At 53.8% G+C, this 17,998-nt stretch overlaps 6 protein-coding genes across 6 annotated transcripts; 4 read left to right on the top strand and 2 right to left on the bottom strand.

The window, feature by feature from the left end:
- Positions 1-878: 878 nt before the first annotated feature.
- On the top strand, positions 879-2,604 carry MRS44_008938 (uncharacterized protein; the record flags this gene model as incomplete). The annotated part of the gene is made up of 5 exons (XM_046281224.2): positions 879-1,159; positions 1,220-1,618; positions 1,667-1,753; positions 1,806-2,211; positions 2,260-2,604. The coding sequence occupies 5 exons, from the start codon at positions 879-881 to the stop codon at positions 2,602-2,604; spliced, it is 1,518 nt and encodes a 505-aa protein (XP_046132400.1).
- A 927-nt stretch (positions 2,605-3,531) lies between these two features.
- MRS44_008937 (uncharacterized protein) lies at positions 3,532-4,398 on the top strand (the record flags this gene model as incomplete). The annotated part of the gene is made up of 1 exon (XM_046269744.2): positions 3,532-4,398. The coding sequence occupies one exon, from the start codon at positions 3,532-3,534 to the stop codon at positions 4,396-4,398; it is 867 nt and encodes a 288-aa protein (XP_046132399.2).
- A 683-nt stretch (positions 4,399-5,081) lies between these two features.
- MRS44_008936 (mitochondrial 54S ribosomal protein uL15m) lies at positions 5,082-6,049 on the top strand (the record flags this gene model as incomplete). The annotated part of the gene is made up of 2 exons (XM_046276370.2): positions 5,082-5,398; positions 5,479-6,049. 2 exons carry the CDS (start codon positions 5,082-5,084, stop codon positions 6,047-6,049), a joined length of 888 nt encoding a protein of 295 aa, XP_046132398.1.
- Positions 6,050-6,651: 602 nt separating this feature from the next.
- MRS44_008935 (uncharacterized protein) lies at positions 6,652-9,165 on the top strand (the record flags this gene model as incomplete). Its single annotated transcript, XM_065621119.1, has 4 exons — positions 6,652-7,150; positions 7,344-8,254; positions 8,307-8,861; positions 8,956-9,165. The coding sequence occupies 4 exons, from the start codon at positions 6,652-6,654 to the stop codon at positions 9,163-9,165; spliced, it is 2,175 nt and encodes a 724-aa protein (XP_065477191.1).
- A 488-nt stretch (positions 9,166-9,653) lies between these two features.
- Positions 9,654-11,736, bottom strand: MRS44_008934 (uncharacterized protein; the record flags this gene model as incomplete). The annotated part of the gene is made up of 4 exons (XM_065621118.1): positions 9,654-11,110; positions 11,163-11,270; positions 11,428-11,524; positions 11,581-11,736. 4 exons carry the CDS (start codon positions 11,734-11,736, stop codon positions 9,654-9,656), a joined length of 1,818 nt encoding a protein of 605 aa, XP_065477190.1.
- Positions 11,737-14,302: 2,566 nt separating this feature from the next.
- Positions 14,303-15,375, bottom strand: MRS44_008933 (uncharacterized protein; the record flags this gene model as incomplete). The annotated part of the gene is made up of 3 exons (XM_065621117.1): positions 14,303-14,999; positions 15,140-15,183; positions 15,238-15,375. The coding sequence occupies 3 exons, from the start codon at positions 15,373-15,375 to the stop codon at positions 14,303-14,305; spliced, it is 879 nt and encodes a 292-aa protein (XP_065477189.1).
- Between the last annotated feature and the right edge of the window lie 2,623 nt (positions 15,376-17,998).

The following is a 17,998-nucleotide window of genomic DNA, read 5'->3' as shown; positions in this document are numbered from 1 at the left end:
GGACCCGGGCCTCTGTGCTGCAGGCGGTCTATTGGCCCACGGACTCCCCGTTCCCCCCTGCAGGTTCCAGGGATCTCAGAAATGTGGCTTCCAGGTTTCCTTAGGTTGGGTCTGGCAGTGGATGGCAAAGTTTAGCATCATGTTGCCGCTGTGGCCTCTGCACACATCATATCACCACCACTACCACCACCACCTTCAGCAAGCATCAAGCATTCATTGCCTTGGCGCATCGCGGGTCCTCTCCCGAGCCTCCTCCCACTTCCCACACTCTTTTCTCCCTCCCTTTTCTTGTTTCCCACCCTTCCGTTTGACTCTCCCGCATTACCTCCCGTAGGCCAAGACCAAGACCACCACCCCCTTAGCTCCGTCCGCCGGAGTCGTCGACCGTCCCGTCCTCACATCCATCCATCCCCGATTCTCCTGTGCTCGAGTCGCCAAGGGTCGCCCCACCGCCGCGTCAGTCAGTGACTTACTTAGGTCGAGGAGTGGAAATCTTGGTTCAGGGAACGTGGTCCCTGTCGCTCGTTACTTATTCATTCCATCCATCACCGGCCGGCATCACGCATACATCTGTTGAGGTTCCGTTCCGTTGCCTGTACGAGGTCCCCACGAACCCGCGTGTCTCAATCGATTTTTTTTCCTTGTTGCGCATTTCGACGACGAGCTACGACCGACGACGACGAACGATTTACTACCCCCTTTGCGATATCTACAACTTCAAGCTTCTTTAATCTCCCCCTTGGACACACCCGACCTTTCCTGTCTCCCTGCTCCTTCGCCGGCTGTCGCAGGCGCCACGACACGGCGCAATTCATGTCCTCCCGACCTCAACTGCTTTCAATCTCAGAACCTGCCGCCGCGGTAGGCCCCTTCTCGCCATGGACCTGATTCGAAGGGCCACAAAGGTGGCTCCCAGCAAACCTCCTCTACAGCTTCCCCTCGATGAGAAGAGGGGCTCTAAACACAAGACCCTCGACTCCCGCCTGGCCTTTTTTCGCCGGCCGCTGCGGTTAAGGGGGAACTCTACCATTTCTGTGCCTCTAGGCGTTGTAATTTTCTTTCCTATGCTTGTTTTAATCCTCATCTTTATTCTCTTCGTCAGTCATCCCAGCTCTCCCGGGAGATTCCTGATACCAGGGGGCGCTGCCCCAGCCATGCGGTATGTCTGTCTGATCCCCAAAACTCTAAATCATCCACAACTGACGTGTCGTCACGACAGCAAAATCAGCGAAAAGTACGACAAGGTGTTTGTCGAGGGCTGCGCCCAGCCCGACACCAGCCAGCCCCGAGCGAACGCTGCCTTTGTGATCCTCGCTCGAAACAAGGAGATCGATGGCGTTGTACAATCCATCAAGTCGGTCGAGAGGCACTTCAACAGATGGTATCACTATCCATACGTTTTCCTCAACGATGGCGACTTCGACGATAATTTCAAGGAGGCCGTTCGAAATTATACTTCAGGGGAGGTCGAGTTCGGCAAGGTCGGGCCAGACATGTGGGGATTCCCTGACTGGCTGGACCCCAAGGTTGCTACAGAAGGCATTGCCAAGCAAGGCGACGCAGCCGTCATGTACGGAGGTCTTGAGAGCTACCACAAGATGTGCAGATTCTACTCTGGGTATGTCAAGAATGGAATTCTCACGGGGTTCCACTAACACGGGTATAGCTTCTTCTTTAACCACCCTCTATTGCTCAAGTACGAGTGGTATTGGCGTGTTGAGCCGGAGATCAGTTACTTTTGCGACATTACATAGTTAGTCGCCTTCCTTCCGGTCTACTACCTCTCAGTTGCTAACTTCGACCAGCGATCCTTTCCTCAAAATGATCGAACACAACAAGACCTACGGCTTCACCATTGCCGTCAAGGAACTCCGCGAGACCGTCCCCAACATCTTCCGATATGCCTCCGCCTACAAGCGATTGAACAATCTCACCTCCAAGGGTCTATGGGAAATGTTTGTTGAGCCACCAGAGGAGGATGAGGACGCTCCTCAGGACAGCGATACTCCAGTAGCGGACAAGAGCTTGTGGGAGTCCTTCACCAAGAAGAAGGAGCCTCTCGTGGATCCCGAGTCCATGGAGGGGGAGAAGTACAACATGTGCCACTTCTGGTCCAATTTTGAGATTGCCAAGCTCAGCTGGTTCCGCAGCAAGGAGTATCAGGATTTCTTCGAAATGATGGACCGGAGTGGCGGTTTCTGGATGGAACGAGTACGCCTTGTTGTCTCTCTTTCGAGATCCAATGCTAACAACTTGCAGTGGGGCGATGCTCCTATCCATTCCCTTGCCGCTGGCGCGCTGCTGGGTCCTCAAGATATCCACTACTTCCGAGACTTTGGATACCGACATACAACAATCCAGCACTGTCCTGCGAATGCACCGGGCAAGCAGCTCGCGCGAGAACCTTATCTGGAGAAGACGACATTCCCCGAGCGAAAACGAATCGAGGAGGACGACTACTGGGAACACTGGGATGACGTACAAGAAGGTGGTATTGGCTGCCGGTGCAGATGCGACACAGATGTTGTCGACGTGGAGGGCAAGGAAGGATCTTGTCTGGCTGAATGGGTCGACGTTGCGGGAGGCTGGGCTCATCCATATTGAGTAACCAACCGGCGAGACTCGTTCAATGCCAGCAGCGAGCCGAGACCCTTCCACCAGAACCTCCTTAACTAATGTGGAGGAATCGGATACCAACGGACACCAATGCTCCCAAGAGCATGAGCGAGTTTGTTGGGCATAATCAAGACGATAATCGCACACGGCCAGGGCCAGGATAAAAAGAGGAGTGGCGTTTTGTTTTAGGGTGGTGGCCTAGACCTATTTGTTCGTCTTTTCGATCACAGATCTCGTTCAGGATACTGGTCGAATTTGCACTACAGGACACGGCACACGCATTGTGGGAACCTTGTTACAGATGAGGGTTGGGTGCCGTTATTGATCTGATAGATTTCGGGCTGCATTTTGGTACTCGGAAGCGAGGTGAAAGAGTACACTACATTGGGTATTAATGATACATGGGACTGAGCAATCACTCATTCCTGCAAATAACGGCCGCTTGGAAGCAGTGCTTTATTTAATACTTGTGTTCGTGGCTCCTGTTCCCTCACTACACGCTACCTCATTTTACGGATCGCGACATTAGTGAACATGGGATGGCATGCATGGGCCATTCCCGATGATAATGCCTGCAAGCCTCAAGCCTCATGGGAACTACCGAACCGAAACTACGGTACCGTCCCTGCGGCTGAGATCAGAAGACAAAGGAAGCCTTGTCATTGGCGTTGGTGTAGGCAGATTTGCCAGGGCTGATGGTGGCGTTGGAGGCCCTCAAGCTAACAAGCACCGCCTCTCAGCAATGGCGATGAGTTCTGACCCCACACAAAGAGGGAGGGTTGTCTAACAAATCGAGTCCTATATAAGAGTCCTAGTTGCTGACACCTCAAGGAGACTTGTTTGGATCATCCAGCTCATTTCTTGGACGTCAAAACTTGCATCTTACACTACAATCTATTGTCCCTCTCACACACAATGGAGGCTCTGAGCCGTGTTTCCGAGTATCTCTTCGGCCCTTCAATCCCAACCCGGGAGCCATGTGGCCGAACAGTGCAGATCATGTCAGATCTACATCTCGAGCTAAACCGACAATACTCGACATTTGACTTTCCAGTCAAGGCGCCCCTGCTCGTCCTTGGTGGTGACATTGGTCGACTGGTCGACTACGATATGTTTCTCCCCTTTCTCGCACGCCAGACCGCACGCTTTGAAAAGGTATTTCTTGTCCTCGGGAACCACGAGTTCTACGAGATGAGTTATGAGGATGGTGTGGAAAAAGCAAAGGAGTTGGAGAAGGAGGAGGTTCTTGAGGGCAAACTTGTGATCTTGGATAGGAAGCGATGGGACGACCCTGATTCGAAGCTGACTATTGTCGGCGCAACGCTCTGGTCAAATATCCATCCCTCGGCAGCGGAAATCATCACACTCCGGGTTTCAGACTACAAGCTCATCTCTGGCTGGTCGGTCGCCAAGCACAACGAGTGCCACGCCAAGGACCTCGAGTACCTCTCAACCACCGTCGCCGAACTCAACGAGCTCCCTCCAGAGTCCCAGCGCAACGTTCTTGTAGTGACGCATCACGCACCCTGTGTACGAGGTGCATCACGGCCGGAGCACGTCAAGGTTCCATATAAAACAGCATTTTCGACAGATGTGCTTCAGGCTAGGGAGTTTATGCGCGGGGTAGCGATGTGGATGTTTGGACACACGCACTTTACAACTGAGTTTCAGAGGGGAGGCATCAAGGTCGTTGCGAATCAGAGGGGGTATGTTTTGGGCTATAAGGGTCCGACATTGGAGGATACGAGAGGGTTTGATGATGGGAGGGTTGTGGAGTTGTGATGTAGAAACGAATTGGCTCTTTGGTCCTGGAGTTTGGAGCTGCGTTGGAAAGAACATTTGGGCAGCGGTTGGGTTGCATTCTGTCGTATAGCGTCCTTAATATCGACCATTTAATACTCTTCTTCTTTACTCTCCAAGGCTCGTGAGAATTCCATGTCCGCCCACCCAGTTAGGGAAGCAATGCCTTATACCAGTGGCTACCAATGATTGAACTGGCGTTGTGCGAGACAGCGTCTCCTCAAGGCAAAATTTTTACAAAGGCACAAAAATTCCATTCAAAAGCTTCAATTATCCTCGCAATTGCACATAAGACGGACTGCTCTGCCATCAATCAACCTTTATATCTTTGGTTTTGTCCCCAAAAGGTCGAGACGAAAACTGTCGGCGTACTATCAACACCAAGAGACGCGCAACACTGTCAAAGGCAAGATAATGTAATATCGATGTCAGTTACTATATTCTAAAAAATACGAATTCATATTTTCATCCCAAACACATGAACTACCTATCGTCTATGAGGTTCGCCCGTTGTGATAGGCATGAAGAGCTGTTGTGGCCTGAGGCATCCACAAACCCCAGACTGATGTCCCGCTAACGCTCTCCAAAAAATTGGATGCCGACGGTCTTGAGAGCGCCAGCATCAACCTCGAAAGCTACGGCCACGGCGCCCTTCCCTCCCGACGATGCCTCCTCGAATTTCTCCCCTCAGCACATCGCTGTGCTGCAGGGCAACCGCCAATGCTCCCGTGTCGTCACTGACCGCGTACCTCGCCGGCCTCTCCCTCCAGACCCGCAACGCTTCCATCCTCAGCAGCCTCGCCAACAACCCCGGCGCCATTCATAACAAGAAGAGAGTCGGTCGCGGTCCCTCTTCCGGGCACGGAAAGACGTCTGGTCGTGGTCACAAGGGTCAGAAACAGCATGGAAAGGTTAAGCCTTGGTTCCAGGGTGGTCAGACACCTCTGATTGTCAAGCACGGCCGAAAGGGTTTCAGTAACTTGTGAGGATGCCCACGTTCTCTGCAATCGAGACATGCAAGGAATTGGAAGAAATAAGATCAATTGGCTAACACACCGGCAGCCGAGCCCCTCAGATGTCCGAAGTGAACCTCGACCAGATCCAGGCTTGGATTGACCAGGGACGACTTGACCCCACGAAGCAGATCACCCCCAAGGAATTGATCGAGTGTGGAATTGTCGGCACCATCAAGGATGGCATCAAGGTGCTGTCCCGTGGCGGAGACAGCCTCAAGCAGCCCATTGATGTAATGGTCTCCCGTGCCTCGGCCGGTGCCATTGCCGCGATTGAGGGCGCCGGCGGCAAGATCCTGACCCGTTACTACACCAAGCTCGCCATGAGGCGACTTCTAACGGGCGAGTCGGTCAACACAGACAAGCCTCTGCCCCAGGGCAAGGAGCACGTCGAGTCCGTAGTGGCCGCAGCCCGCGAATCCCCCTTCCGATACCGGTTACCCGACCCTACCAGCCGTGAGGACATCGAGTACTACCGTGATCCCGCACACCGAGGATACCTGAGCCACCAGCTGGCGCCAGGCGAGTCGCCCAGTTTGTACTTTAGGGTGCCGGGAGTGCACAAGATCAAGAGCGAGGTCAAGAAGGAGAACAAGGTCACCGAGGAGACGCTGTTCTAAGGGCGGGGGACAAGCATGTCGGAGAAGTGTATTATACCGACCCAAGCATGATGATGACTTGGATGTGATAACAAGCAATGTACAATCAATTGAACCTTTTCAATTCATCTCTGTGATACCTAGTAATGAGTGATATCAGCCACAGGTTTGACAGGTGTGGCGTTGGGTGCCTGCCTGTTTCGGCGGGTTCAGGTTCCAGATGCCCTGCGCATGTAGGTACGTACCCGTGATGCTCCACAGGAGCTCTGCCTCAAGTTGATGTCGCAGCATCCAAGTCTTCTCCACTCTGGAATGACTTCACCAACCTCCCCGGTTGCCTCTCAATTCGCGTCCGTCTTGTCATTTTAGCCGCTGTATGGTCTACTAGTTGTTCCACATCACCTGCAGTTGCTTTTTATCTGTTTTGCGGCCGATTCTCTCCGACTAGAGCTGTGGTCGTGTTGTAGCATTCACCCGCGGCTTCGATTACGCCTCGCTTCCGAACGACGGGATCTACAACGCTCTACGAGTATCGCTACAGTACGGATCGACATCGACGAGCCTGATACGCGTCGCGGAACAAAGACGAAAGACTGACACAGGCGACACCATCCAAAGTCACGATGTCCTTGTTTGGAACATCGCCGACTGACGACAACCCTGGATTGGGCTCGTCCAGTGGCCCGACTCGTGGCGGCAGCGCCGGTCTCTTCGATGACGACGTCCCATCAAGGCCATCCTCCAACAGCCTCTTTGCCGACGACGATGGCCCTCACGGTTCGCCTTGGGGTATGCCCTCGCCGCGCAAGCCGCAGAGCCGCGCCGACCTGATCCGCAACCTCCTCCCCGCGAGCGATGTGCCCGACACCTATATCGAGACCTTCGACACGGTAGTGCGCGAAGATGGTACCAACGGCCGGGTCACAGCTGGAGGCATCGCAAAGCTCTTTGCCACAGCGAGACTCGGTGCGGATGCCCAAGCTCGCATCATGTCCCTCGTGGCTCCCGGTGGGGGGGATGTGACGCTGGATCGAAACGAGTTTAATGTGTTGTTGGCGCTGGTGGGCTTGGCACAGGAGGGCGAGATCATCAGCCTTGATGGTGTTGATGAACGACGACGACGTGAGTACTTCTTCTATGCATGTCTATGCTTGTCTTCCGGCAACACAATGTTATTTTCAGACACAAACAAGTCGCCTAGCCTTGGGCGATTCGCTGCCTTATCGTCGGGGCCATGTCATATCACATCAGTGCTTGCATGTCCCCCGGTTGGTGGAGACACTACCTGTACAGCTAATAACTCATTTCATCACAGACCTCCCACAACCCAAGCTTGCCGGCCTTACTGCAGAGCCCGTCCTGCCTCCAGTTACTGAACTTTCTGCGAAGCCTCCTCAAACGCCTCCGAAAGATACACCGATTCAGCATACGGCTACACCGCCTGTGCAGGTACAGCAACAACCCAAGCAGTTCCGACCAGCCATGGACGACCCCGAAGACGACCCGTGGGGCAGCCCGGACATGCACAAGGCCCATCATCACGGACCTCCCAGGTCCAACGGCGCCCAGAACCACAACACAAACGGCCATACAGGCTTTGGCGAGACACCTCCGACAGCGGAAATCGCTGCTCCGGCTATCGCGCACATCGCTGAGCCCCCTGCCGCGCCTCCAAATGGCGGAAGACAAAATAGCAGCAACTCGGTGACGACGCCTAGCGGCTGGGGATATTTCGATGGACACAACACTGGTGTAGGCGGCTTCGGTGAATCTCCAGCTGGACCTGTCCAAAATCCTTTTGGCACCGCGCCCGATCCCATGCCCAGTACGCAGGGTCCTCCAGGTCTTCCGCATCATACGAGCAGCGGCAGGACCGGTCACAGCTTGGAGGAGAATGTCGTTGTTGTTCTCATGCCAGAGAAGGAGGGCATGTTCATGTTCCAACACCACAACTATGAAGTCTCTAGTCTGCGACGCGGCAGCAAGGTCATTCGTCGATACAGTGATTTTGTCTGGCTACTGGATTGTCTACACAAGAGGTACCCTTTCCGGGTATTGCCTCTTCTACCACCCAAGCGGGTGGGTGTAAACGGAAGTCATCTCTCAAATGACGGTGCCTTTATTGAGAAGCGAAGAAGGGGTCTGGCGAGATTCTTGAACGCTCTTGTCAGACATCCCATCTTGAGCCAAGAGCAGCTGGTCGTCATGTTCTTGACGGTCCCTACAGTAAGTTGACAAAACCTTGACGTGTTTAGCTTCCTGCTGAAGCTAATATAAGGATCAGGAGTTGTCTGTCTGGCGAAAGCAAGCTACCATCTCCGTTCAGGACGAGTTTACCGACCGCGCACTGCCTCCGGGTCTGGAGGATTCGTTGCCACCCACGCTAGAGGAGTTGTTTGTGCGAACTCGGGCTGGCGTCAAGAGGTCGGCTGAGCTTTACATCGGTGTTTGCAACATTATGGATCGCCTCGTGAAGAGGACCGAGGGCGTGGCTGCTGACCACGCCCGAATCGCCTTGTCCCTGGCATCTCTAACTGAGGTATCAGGGGATACGTACGCAACTGATACCAACGAAGTACCTCTCCTCAATGACGGACTGGTCGCCATGAGCAAGCATCTACGGACGTGCCAGGCGCTGATGGAGGACGAAAGCCGAGGCTGGGACGAGGGTGTGCTGGAGGACCTGAAGCGCCAGAGGGACGCCCTTGTGAGCGTGCGTGAGTTGTTTGACCGACGGGAACGACTGGACAAGGACAACATTCCCTACCTGGAGAGGAGAATTCAGACCAACGAAGCCAAACTCACCAACTTGAGGTCGAAGCCGGAGGGTACGGTCAAGGCGGGCGAAATTGACCGGATAGCAGAGAGCATTATCAAGGCAAGTTTAATGGTTGTCCCTCTACCACTACCACTAACACGATTTATAGGACAAGGAGTCTATTGTTCAACAACACAACCGGTCCATCTTTGTCAAGGAGTGCCTTCGCGACGAGCTCCTCACGTTCCAGTCAACGCAGTACCACGTCAGCCGATGGAACCAGGACTGGGCAGGCGAGCGAGTTAAGTATGCCGAGATGCTCGCCGACAACTGGCGGAGGTTACTGGATGAGCTCGAAGGCATGCCGCTGGGTGACTAGAGCCCGCTAGAGAGCCATTGGGCCTCACAGATATTTGGGGATGTTAGAGGTCGGGATGCAGAATCGCATTGGAGAGAGATAGCATGGTAATGGGTGCACCTGTCGGGTGGGGATGATGGTCAGAGTTGCGTATATGATTTCAGGACGTTTTGCACACGAAGAAGCATGGGTGGAGATGCATTTGTCATGGGAGAGACGAGAGAAGGAGAAGTGTGTTGATGTCTGTCTGCGCGATACCCTTCGTTAGTTTTGCTAGGGGTTTTTGAAATAGTCTTGGATGAGTTTGTCGTTTTTTCAATAATAGAGTCGAGGTCTCACAGTTGCATGTTGGGGTTCTTGACTCGGGGGAAACAGATTTAGCCAGAGTAACGTTCATTTTTCTCATTCAGTGTTTTTGTTTTCCAGATATCCTGCCCAATCCATGACCCAAAGTACATAACTACATATATAGACATCAACATTTCATTCTCGTCATGTGTATCAGCTTTTTACCACTGATCCGTAACAGCGCCGTGACTGGCGTCCCCAACCAACTTGGCATACTTGGCCAAGACGCCTCTTCTGACTCTCGGCTCGGGAGCCTTCCACTCGCTCCTCCGCTTCTCCATCTCGGCGTCGGTAATGTCGACGTCGATGCGGTTCCGCACGGCGTCGATGGTGATGACGTCGCCGTTCTTGACGAGAGCGATAGGTCCTCCGACCATGGCCTCGGGCACGACGTGACCCACGATGAAGCCGTGGGAAGCTCCGCTGTATCGGCCGTCCGTCACGAGGGCCAGGTTGGATAGGCCGGCGCCCATGATGGCTGCAGAAGCCTTGAGCTGCTCAGGCATACCAGGACCGCCCTTGGGTCCCTCGTACCGCACAATGACTACCAAGTTTCCGTCGTCGCGCGTGATCTCGCTGTTTGCCAGGGCGGCAGAGAGCTCCTTTTCACTGTCGAAGACGCGCGCCTTGCCGGTGAAGGAGAGACCTTCCTTGCCTGTGATCTTGGCGACTGCACCACCGGGGGCAAAGTTACCGCGGAGGATACGGATGTGGCCGGTGGCCTTGATGGGGTCCTCGAGGGGACGGATGATATCTTGACCGGGGTCCAGGCTGGGCCAGTCGGCGACGTTCTCGGCAAGGGTCTTGCCGGTGATGGTCATGATGCTTCCATCGAGGACGCCTCGGGCGACAAGCATCTTGATGACGGAGGGTGTACCACCCACGTTGTAGAGGTCCTCCATGTAGTACTTTCCGCTGGGAGCGAGGTCTGCGAGGAAAGGGGTGCGGTCACTGGCACGCTGGACGTCGTCGAGGGTCAGGGGCACGCCGGCAGTGTTAGCCATGGCGAGGAAGTGAAGCACACCATTAGTAGAACCGCCGAGGATCATGGTCAGCACGAGGGCGTTTTCAAACGATGCCCGAGTCATGATGTCGCGGGGACGGAGATCCTTCTCCATGGTGGTTCGGATAACCTGGGCAGCACGCTCACACTCACGTCGCTTCTCGGGAGACTCTGCGGGATACGAGGATGATCCAGGGAGCGTGAGACCCATGGCTTCGATAGCGGTAGCCATGGTGTTTGCCGTGTACATACCACCACAGGCACCAGCTCCAGGACAGGCATGCTTCTCAATATCGTCCATAACATCAGAGCTGTTACGGCCGGGAGCGCCGGGGTCCGTCTTTGCATGGAGGCGGCCATATGTAAAGGCGCCCTGGGCCTCGTAACAGGTGCTGATGTTGATGGGCTTCTCGAGAAGGTTAGAGTGACCCTTGCGGATGGTGCCGCCGTAGATCATGATGAAGGGCCGGTTGTGGCGAGCAGCGGCCATGACGGTTCCGGGCATGTTCTTGTCACAGCCGGGAATGGAGATGTTGGCATCGTGGTGCTGAGCGCAGGTGACGGACTCGATCGAGTCGGCGATGATCTCGCGTGTCTGGAGGGAGAAGCGCATGCCTAGTAGCATCTAAGCCCGCTAGTTCACTGTCAAGACTCAACAAAAACTCACCTTCACCGCCCATGGTGATGGCGTCTGACACGCCGATGGTGTTGAACTGCCATCCGAGCATGCCCTCCCTCTCCACGGCCGTCTTGACGATCTGACCGAGGTCAAGAACTAGGTTTTCGTGTAAGTGCACCTTGCCGAGGTGAAGTTTTCAGGCTGTTGGTTTGGTTCCATCTCACTCACGATGAGTACTGCGAGAAACCAATGTTAACACGACCGGTAAACGCCAATGGCTAGATATTTTACTCTTGGAATATCAAAGACTCACTTGCAAGGGTTGCCCTGCCACCAGACGGTCGCGATGCCGACCTGGGCGCGTTCTTCATCTTGTCCTTGTTGGGGACGCCGGCTCCGTAGAGCATGGCCTAGACGGTCTTCAGACCCGACACCACATGAGGGGAAACTCAATTGAGGACCATACCTGAGCTCCGGGATAGTCATGCTCGCGAGTGACCTTTGTGGACCAGCGGTTGAGAGGTCCTCCGGGAGGCAAGCACGGGAAGGGGATGTAGTCGCTGGACTGTTTGGGATCGTGGGTGGGGACGGGGCTGACGTCGGTAGCTTTCTTGTCCGCCATTGTTGAAGATGTTGGCACTTTAAAGAATACAAGCAATAACTAGAGTAAAAAAGAGTTCAAGTATTTTACGGAACGTGCGGCTGAAGTGTCGGTGGTTAGATATGTAGGTACTAATAATGCAAGTTTTCTTTTTGCGATGTCGGAGGGCGTGATGGGTGACACAACGTTGCAAGTAAAGATTCCGTCAGCCACGGACAACAAGGTGACAGACAAGTCCTGATAAAATGACGAAAGGGAGGAGGAGAAGGAGAAATTTTGAAAAATGTGGTGCGAGTGTGCGACTGACGTGCGTCGTTAGAGCGTGCCTCTCTCTGCCGGCAAGCGGAGGTTCAAGGGAACGGCACAACGAACAACGACGTTCAAAAGGCGGGCGTGTGCATTTCCGACCTTTTTAGCTGCCAATCCAAGTGGCTAACAAAAACTTACTTACCAAGTGGCTAAGCTCGGGGCAGGTTTCCAAGGAGGCTTGGGCTTGGGGCTGTAGGTGCTGATATCACCCTGTGGAGAACAAGAAGCCTTTTTGTTCTTGAGAATCGTATGTCTTTTTTCTCAAATTTTGGGGGAGCACCAGATAGGGTAGAGACGGTTCATCAAGGTAAATCAAAAGATATCAAATCTTGTGGAACAATAAAAGATAGAGGCAAAAAAGACCCAATGGATTCATCATGTACCTAACCATTCCCCCAAGTCTTCACGATCCCAAAATCCCCACCCGCCACCAGTCCTCATCGAATACCAACCGTCGGCTTAGCAATTACCCTGGCCGCAGAGGCAAGGTCACGAGCTTGCAGTAAAGAACTGGGGACCTTGCTAAAGTTCATTGTCTCCTCTTTCTCTCCGTCTTGAAGCTCCCCTCTTTAAAGAACAGGGATAATGCACACGCGAGGGAATGAGGGGGGCAAAAAGAGGGGTCCTTGTTCTCCTCTCGGCAGCAGTTAGTTAAACAAGTCCAGATGGAATCCTCCCATGGCCGGCCTCAAAATGTCGCCAGCGAAATATGCACCTGTCCCAGATAGTCACCATTACCTTGTTCGGTAAACCCATGTCTCCCGGCCGGTCAGCGGAGCCTCCTCTCCCGAATGTCCCGGCCCCGGACCCGCGCCCCGAACCTCGGAATCCATTCCCCCTCAACGGCCACTCCCTCCCAAACACGGGAATCCCGACCCGAAATTCGTTATGCTGACGTTTTTCTCTTGTTTCGTTTTGTAAATGATCGGCTGTCTCATGTATATGAAATGGAAACGACGCATCTATCCGTGTTGCGTGCATGGACGCCGGTAAAAGGAGATTACAGTGGAGGAGAGCTGTCAATTAATGCAGCAATCAAATCAAATCATGGAGCTCTTCCAGATAGCAGAGATGCATCCGCTAGCACTCTAGTCTCCGCCATCAGAGTGGTCCGTCACGTCAGATAGACATGTGCCATCTGGTTCCATTCATGCAGCCTCATCCTGCTCGCTGCATATTGAGCCAGGCCCCGTATGTACAACTCATCGCCAGTAAGGCATAGATGATCATCCTCTCCCACTACAAATCCATGCTCTTGATGCGAGCAAACCATAACTTACTGTACATCGCACAACTGCCTGCCCGGACCTATCACCATCTCGAGCAACCTCAAACAATCCCCTCCTACTTGCTCTCATGTACGCCGATCTAGTTTCACCTTGGCTCTACATCACATCATCTCACGTCGCATCACATATAGACATCACATAGCAGATACAGAAGTCAAGATGGAGACAAGATCAGTAAAATTATCATGCCCAGCTTTCACCACTGAGCAGGGTAAATCCATCCATCTCGCTCCCCCACAAACCCCCTCCCTCCGCCCAGCAAAAAATAATAGCGAGGCCGAGCGCTAGAGCATTGGCTTTTTTTCATCACCGTAATTTCATCAGTCCTTAACAAGAAACAAAGATCGGACTGTACATGTAAGGAGAAGATTGCTGAGAAACAAGGCCAGAAAACGGGTGGTAAAAAAACGCGCAGAGACAACACAATGTAAAACAAAGGTGATCCTAGAACCCTCTCCTCCACCGCAGGGATCTGGTTCTGTACTTCAAGCAAAGGACGGAAGAAAAGGGCTGTGAAAAAGAAGGCTTTCTCCTCCCCCCATCCGCGACATCTGCTCTTCATGTCGTGTAGCAGATGCCGTGTGTCAAACCTCCTTTTTTGTATCCCACCTCATGAGATTGGAATCCCACCCACTAGACAATAAGTACTTGGTTCATAAGAGAGAAAAGTGATAAGAGAGAAAGGCAGAGCATAAAAATGAAGGGAAGTGTTTGGAGTTTCGTGAAATGAGTGCGGGCCCAAGTAGAATGCCCATTCTCCACGAGTCGAGTAGACCGTAGAATAGATGGCAGATGTGCCGTGTCGTTTGAGTGTGGCTCTCATAGTATGAGAGAGCAACCATGCCATGAGTGAGAAACGAAATGCGAAGAAAAACAAGAGGCGTATATGATACACAGGGGAGAAGACAGCAGTACGTGTCTCCACCCCCTCCTCATTCTTATTACCTGCCCCGAGATGAGGATCATGCAGACATCATTGATCGTAGCGCTTAGTGAGCTATTTGCATCATGCCAAATCGCTCTTCTTCCAGCCGCCTGACCATATCCCGATCCCGGGCGGTTCTGGGGTCGGCGTCGATGCCGAGGATCGACGAGATGCGTGTCTTGTCCTGGCCCTTGGACTGGGTCTGGTTCTGCGCCTCCTTCTCAGCGTTACCTGGACTGGAGATGGGAGTGATTGGCGTGATGGATGAGGGGCTGCAGCAGGTGCCCGTCTTCCAAGCCTGCTCCAGCACAGTTGGGGAGACGTTGGGGCCGTACTCGCTGGCGATTGTTGTCCAGAACGACGCGCGGTGAGCAGAGTAGATGGCGTGAAGGCGGGAGAGGTCGACGTGGGCAGCTGTGTGAGTTGGCGCTGGGGGAATGCCGGTGCAGTCGAGGCGGAGAGGTGGTGTTGTTCGGTGCTGGGAGGCTGCGCGGTGGAAGGGGGCAGGCATCGGCACGGGGGCATCGGTGGCCGGGGAAGCATATGTCGAAACGGGAGGCGGGAGAGGCATGCCCGTGGGTTTTGGCAGGATGGAGGGCAGCCTTGGTACCTCGCCAGGGCCGACAATGCTGGGGAGTTGAATGTGGTTGCCGTGGGGGGCACCGCTGATGTTGCAAGGAGGGCTGTAGCTGCGAGAGCTGCCGGGGGAGAAGCTGAGCGGGAGATGCTCTCCCGGGCTGGGCTCGCGGTGCTCACTTGCACTGCGGGTGAGTGATCGATGGAGGCTCCGGATGATGAGACAGAGGCGGCACGCTTGTTGCGTCGGTTGCTGCCATGAGAGAGCTGGTGATAGTGAAGCCGGCACGCCAGCTCAGTCTTTTTGAGGTGGGCAGCAATGTACTTGTAGGGCATCTTCTGAAGACGGGTCTGGATAAGATATGCCTCCTGAATCTCGTGTTAGCAGCCGATACAAGTCAACTACGGTTGGCTTCATCTCACCTCCTCATCACTCCAAGCACGTCCACCGCCGGTCGACGAAGCCTTGCGGCTCTTTGTGACGCCGTAGTCGTGGCGGTCCATGGAATCCCGCGAGGGGATATAAGGCGCAGCGGCCTGAGCTATCTGCTGAGAAGGCATGCCTGAGCTCGAAGGGTTTCCGTTGCTGAATGAGTGGTTGTTCCTCAAGAATCCGCAAATGGGGTATCGTTAAAAATAGAAGTGGATGAAAAGTCGTCGCTTGGTTCTTCAAGAATCGAAGGCGTTGCTGAAATGAATCTTGATATAGAAGGCCAGCCGTGTTGTATGGTTCGACCACGCAGAGGGAGAGATAGATATACTCGAAGCGATCGCAAATCGTTCGACGAGATACTGGAAGGAAGGTATGCCGGATGTGCTGTGTAAAACCCGCGAGAATATTCCACTCGAAAAAAGAATACAGACACCGGAAGAATCCAAGAATCGAAACTGTTCAGTCAAGGAACAGGTCGGGGTATATGGTTGTTGGTAAAAAGTGGTGAAGTAGAAAAACCGAGTGTCGGTCTTGGTCGTTGGTGTTATACCGTTGTCAAAGGAGTGTCAGCAGCCAAACCAGTTGGTCCGATATTGGTGATAATGAGCGTGATGGGACTAGCTGCCAAAAGAGCAAGTTCGGAGAAGAGAAGAGACGCAACAGCGTTTCTCGTAAAAGAGAACAAGAAGAGAAGAAAGAAAAAACGTTGATGGATAGAGGATGACAACCCAGGTGAAGAAGGAAGAAGGGAAGGAAGAAGTAAATAGATGAGAGGGGCAAGTGGTGTAATAATAATCGCTTCCTCCCAGCAGCCCACACCTCACAGACCAGACGCACTCCAGATACAGTACAGTACCTGTCTGTATGCCCTTGCACCTTAATCAATCAACTACAGAACCTAGCCTAGCCAGGTACCTACTTTCACCTGCAGCTACGCTACCTACACGCGTCTTACTAACTGCCCGACGGTAAAGCAGCAATAAAAGTGGTCTCTCGGGGCCCGGGGGGGCAGATTGCAACGGCCACGACGGTGGTGATGGTTCGGACCAGGGCCAGGGGTACCCTCCCCGTCACATCTTGTGAGAGGAGGGACAGGGGGTGGTCAGGCTCGAGGGCATCCTCATTGCATTGTGCTGCAAGAAAGCAAAACATGGCCCGTCATGGGAAACTTGTGACAGATTTCGCCCATCTAACGCTTGCCGTCTGGGTTCCAAAACCACCGGGGCATCTGCTAGCCAAGGAGCTATTACTTTGTCGAAACACGGCATTGCCAGAAGACGCTACTCTTCTGTAACAGTAGACGCTGGGAGAGACGCTGAGAAACAAAACTAATACCCACGGTGTGTCTTGGAGGCACACACTCACACAAGAAACGCCACCGATGACAATGGCTTCCCACGCCCCCGGTGAGATCTATCCAAACAGGAATCTGAAGCGAACCATCCACCGCAACCGCAAACACGCCCCAAGCGAGCCCCATCCCGCCGTCCATCCCCTCCAACGCCATCGTTCTTTTCACAGTAGGGCCCAGATTTGTTCCTCGACGACCCTTGCCCGGCAAAACGGTCACCACCGCTCGTAGCGTCCCGCCTCAATCAAAGTTTCGTCCCACCCCTGGTCCCCCATTACCACCTCGTACAGCAGACAACTGGAGAGAGTCAGACAGAACTAAACCATCAACTCGAATCGACAGACAGGCCTGTGCTGTGCGAGGCTCTTTCTGTCTCCTTTCCTTGGCATCCGATCTCACAAGAGAGAGGGGCCACCGTCAGCCGTTGGACCATCGTGCCAGAAGTTCTCCAGGGTTCTCTCTTCTCCGTTCCGTCATCTGCATTAGGAACTCTACCTCACTCTCACACCCCCCGGTTCTTGTTCCTGTTCCTGTTCCTGTGCCTGACAGCCGCCCTCTTTGACGGGCGGGGGTGGTTGTGTTGCACCCACCTCAGCTTCAGGTACGCGCTCGCTCGCGCGGTAATATGTGCTATAATGTTAGCCTTGCTGTTGCTGTATGTACGCACAACAAAGCACAGCACAGCAACAACAACAATAACAACTCACACCCAACGAGTGTCTCTTGGCCGGCAAGGGGTGCTCGCTATCGGATAGCCTTTTGGGTTCGCACCTCGTGGTTTAGTACATCAGCAAGAGGGGCACCCGTCCATCGCGCCGCCTCAAGGATCCTCTTGAGGACCGTGACTCCCCTAAGCCACCCCGACGGGCTCGTACCTACAGTAGTTCATGAGCCTATCTGGGCCTGGGCGTTGGAGATAAACGCGATTCAAGGTTGCTAGTTTCTCTGGAGCATCGCAGCAGGAAATCAGCGTCGCAGCCGCTTGCGAGTTGATGTGAGCTTTCTCACAGCACAGTAGCATCAAGGGATGAAAGGGACCCCCCCATGAACCAGGACCCAACTGTTTGGTTTGAGGTGGTTCCATCGAAACAGTGCTTCCTTCGTCGACTTGTTTCCTCGGCTCGGCTGAGACGGGTCTTGTATGTTGGTGCTGGGCGGGTAACCTTGTCGTCCAGGGCTCTTCGTGATAGGTGGGCGCAAGATATGCCGTCCAAACGACACGCGCACTTGTGATGATGCGCACATACCAGATGCCTCCATTCAGAACTACGGCGGGACAACAAGCGCCCGTCTAATTTCAATACGGTTTGCCTGCGCCTCTATCGTCTCTAATGTCGTGAGGAGTCACGAGTTGAATTGAGGCTCTCTCTGTCGTCCCTCAACCACCCCTTTTCCTCGTT

Source organism: Fusarium solani (genome assembly GCF_023522795.1).
Source record: "Fusarium solani strain SB1 chromosome Unknown bctg00000005, whole genome shotgun sequence".
Classification (NCBI taxonomy): Eukaryota; Fungi; Ascomycota; class Sordariomycetes; order Hypocreales; family Nectriaceae; genus Fusarium; species Fusarium solani.
The sequence above is the reverse complement of the archived record's forward strand: the minus strand, read 5'-3'. Positions and strand labels throughout refer to the sequence as shown.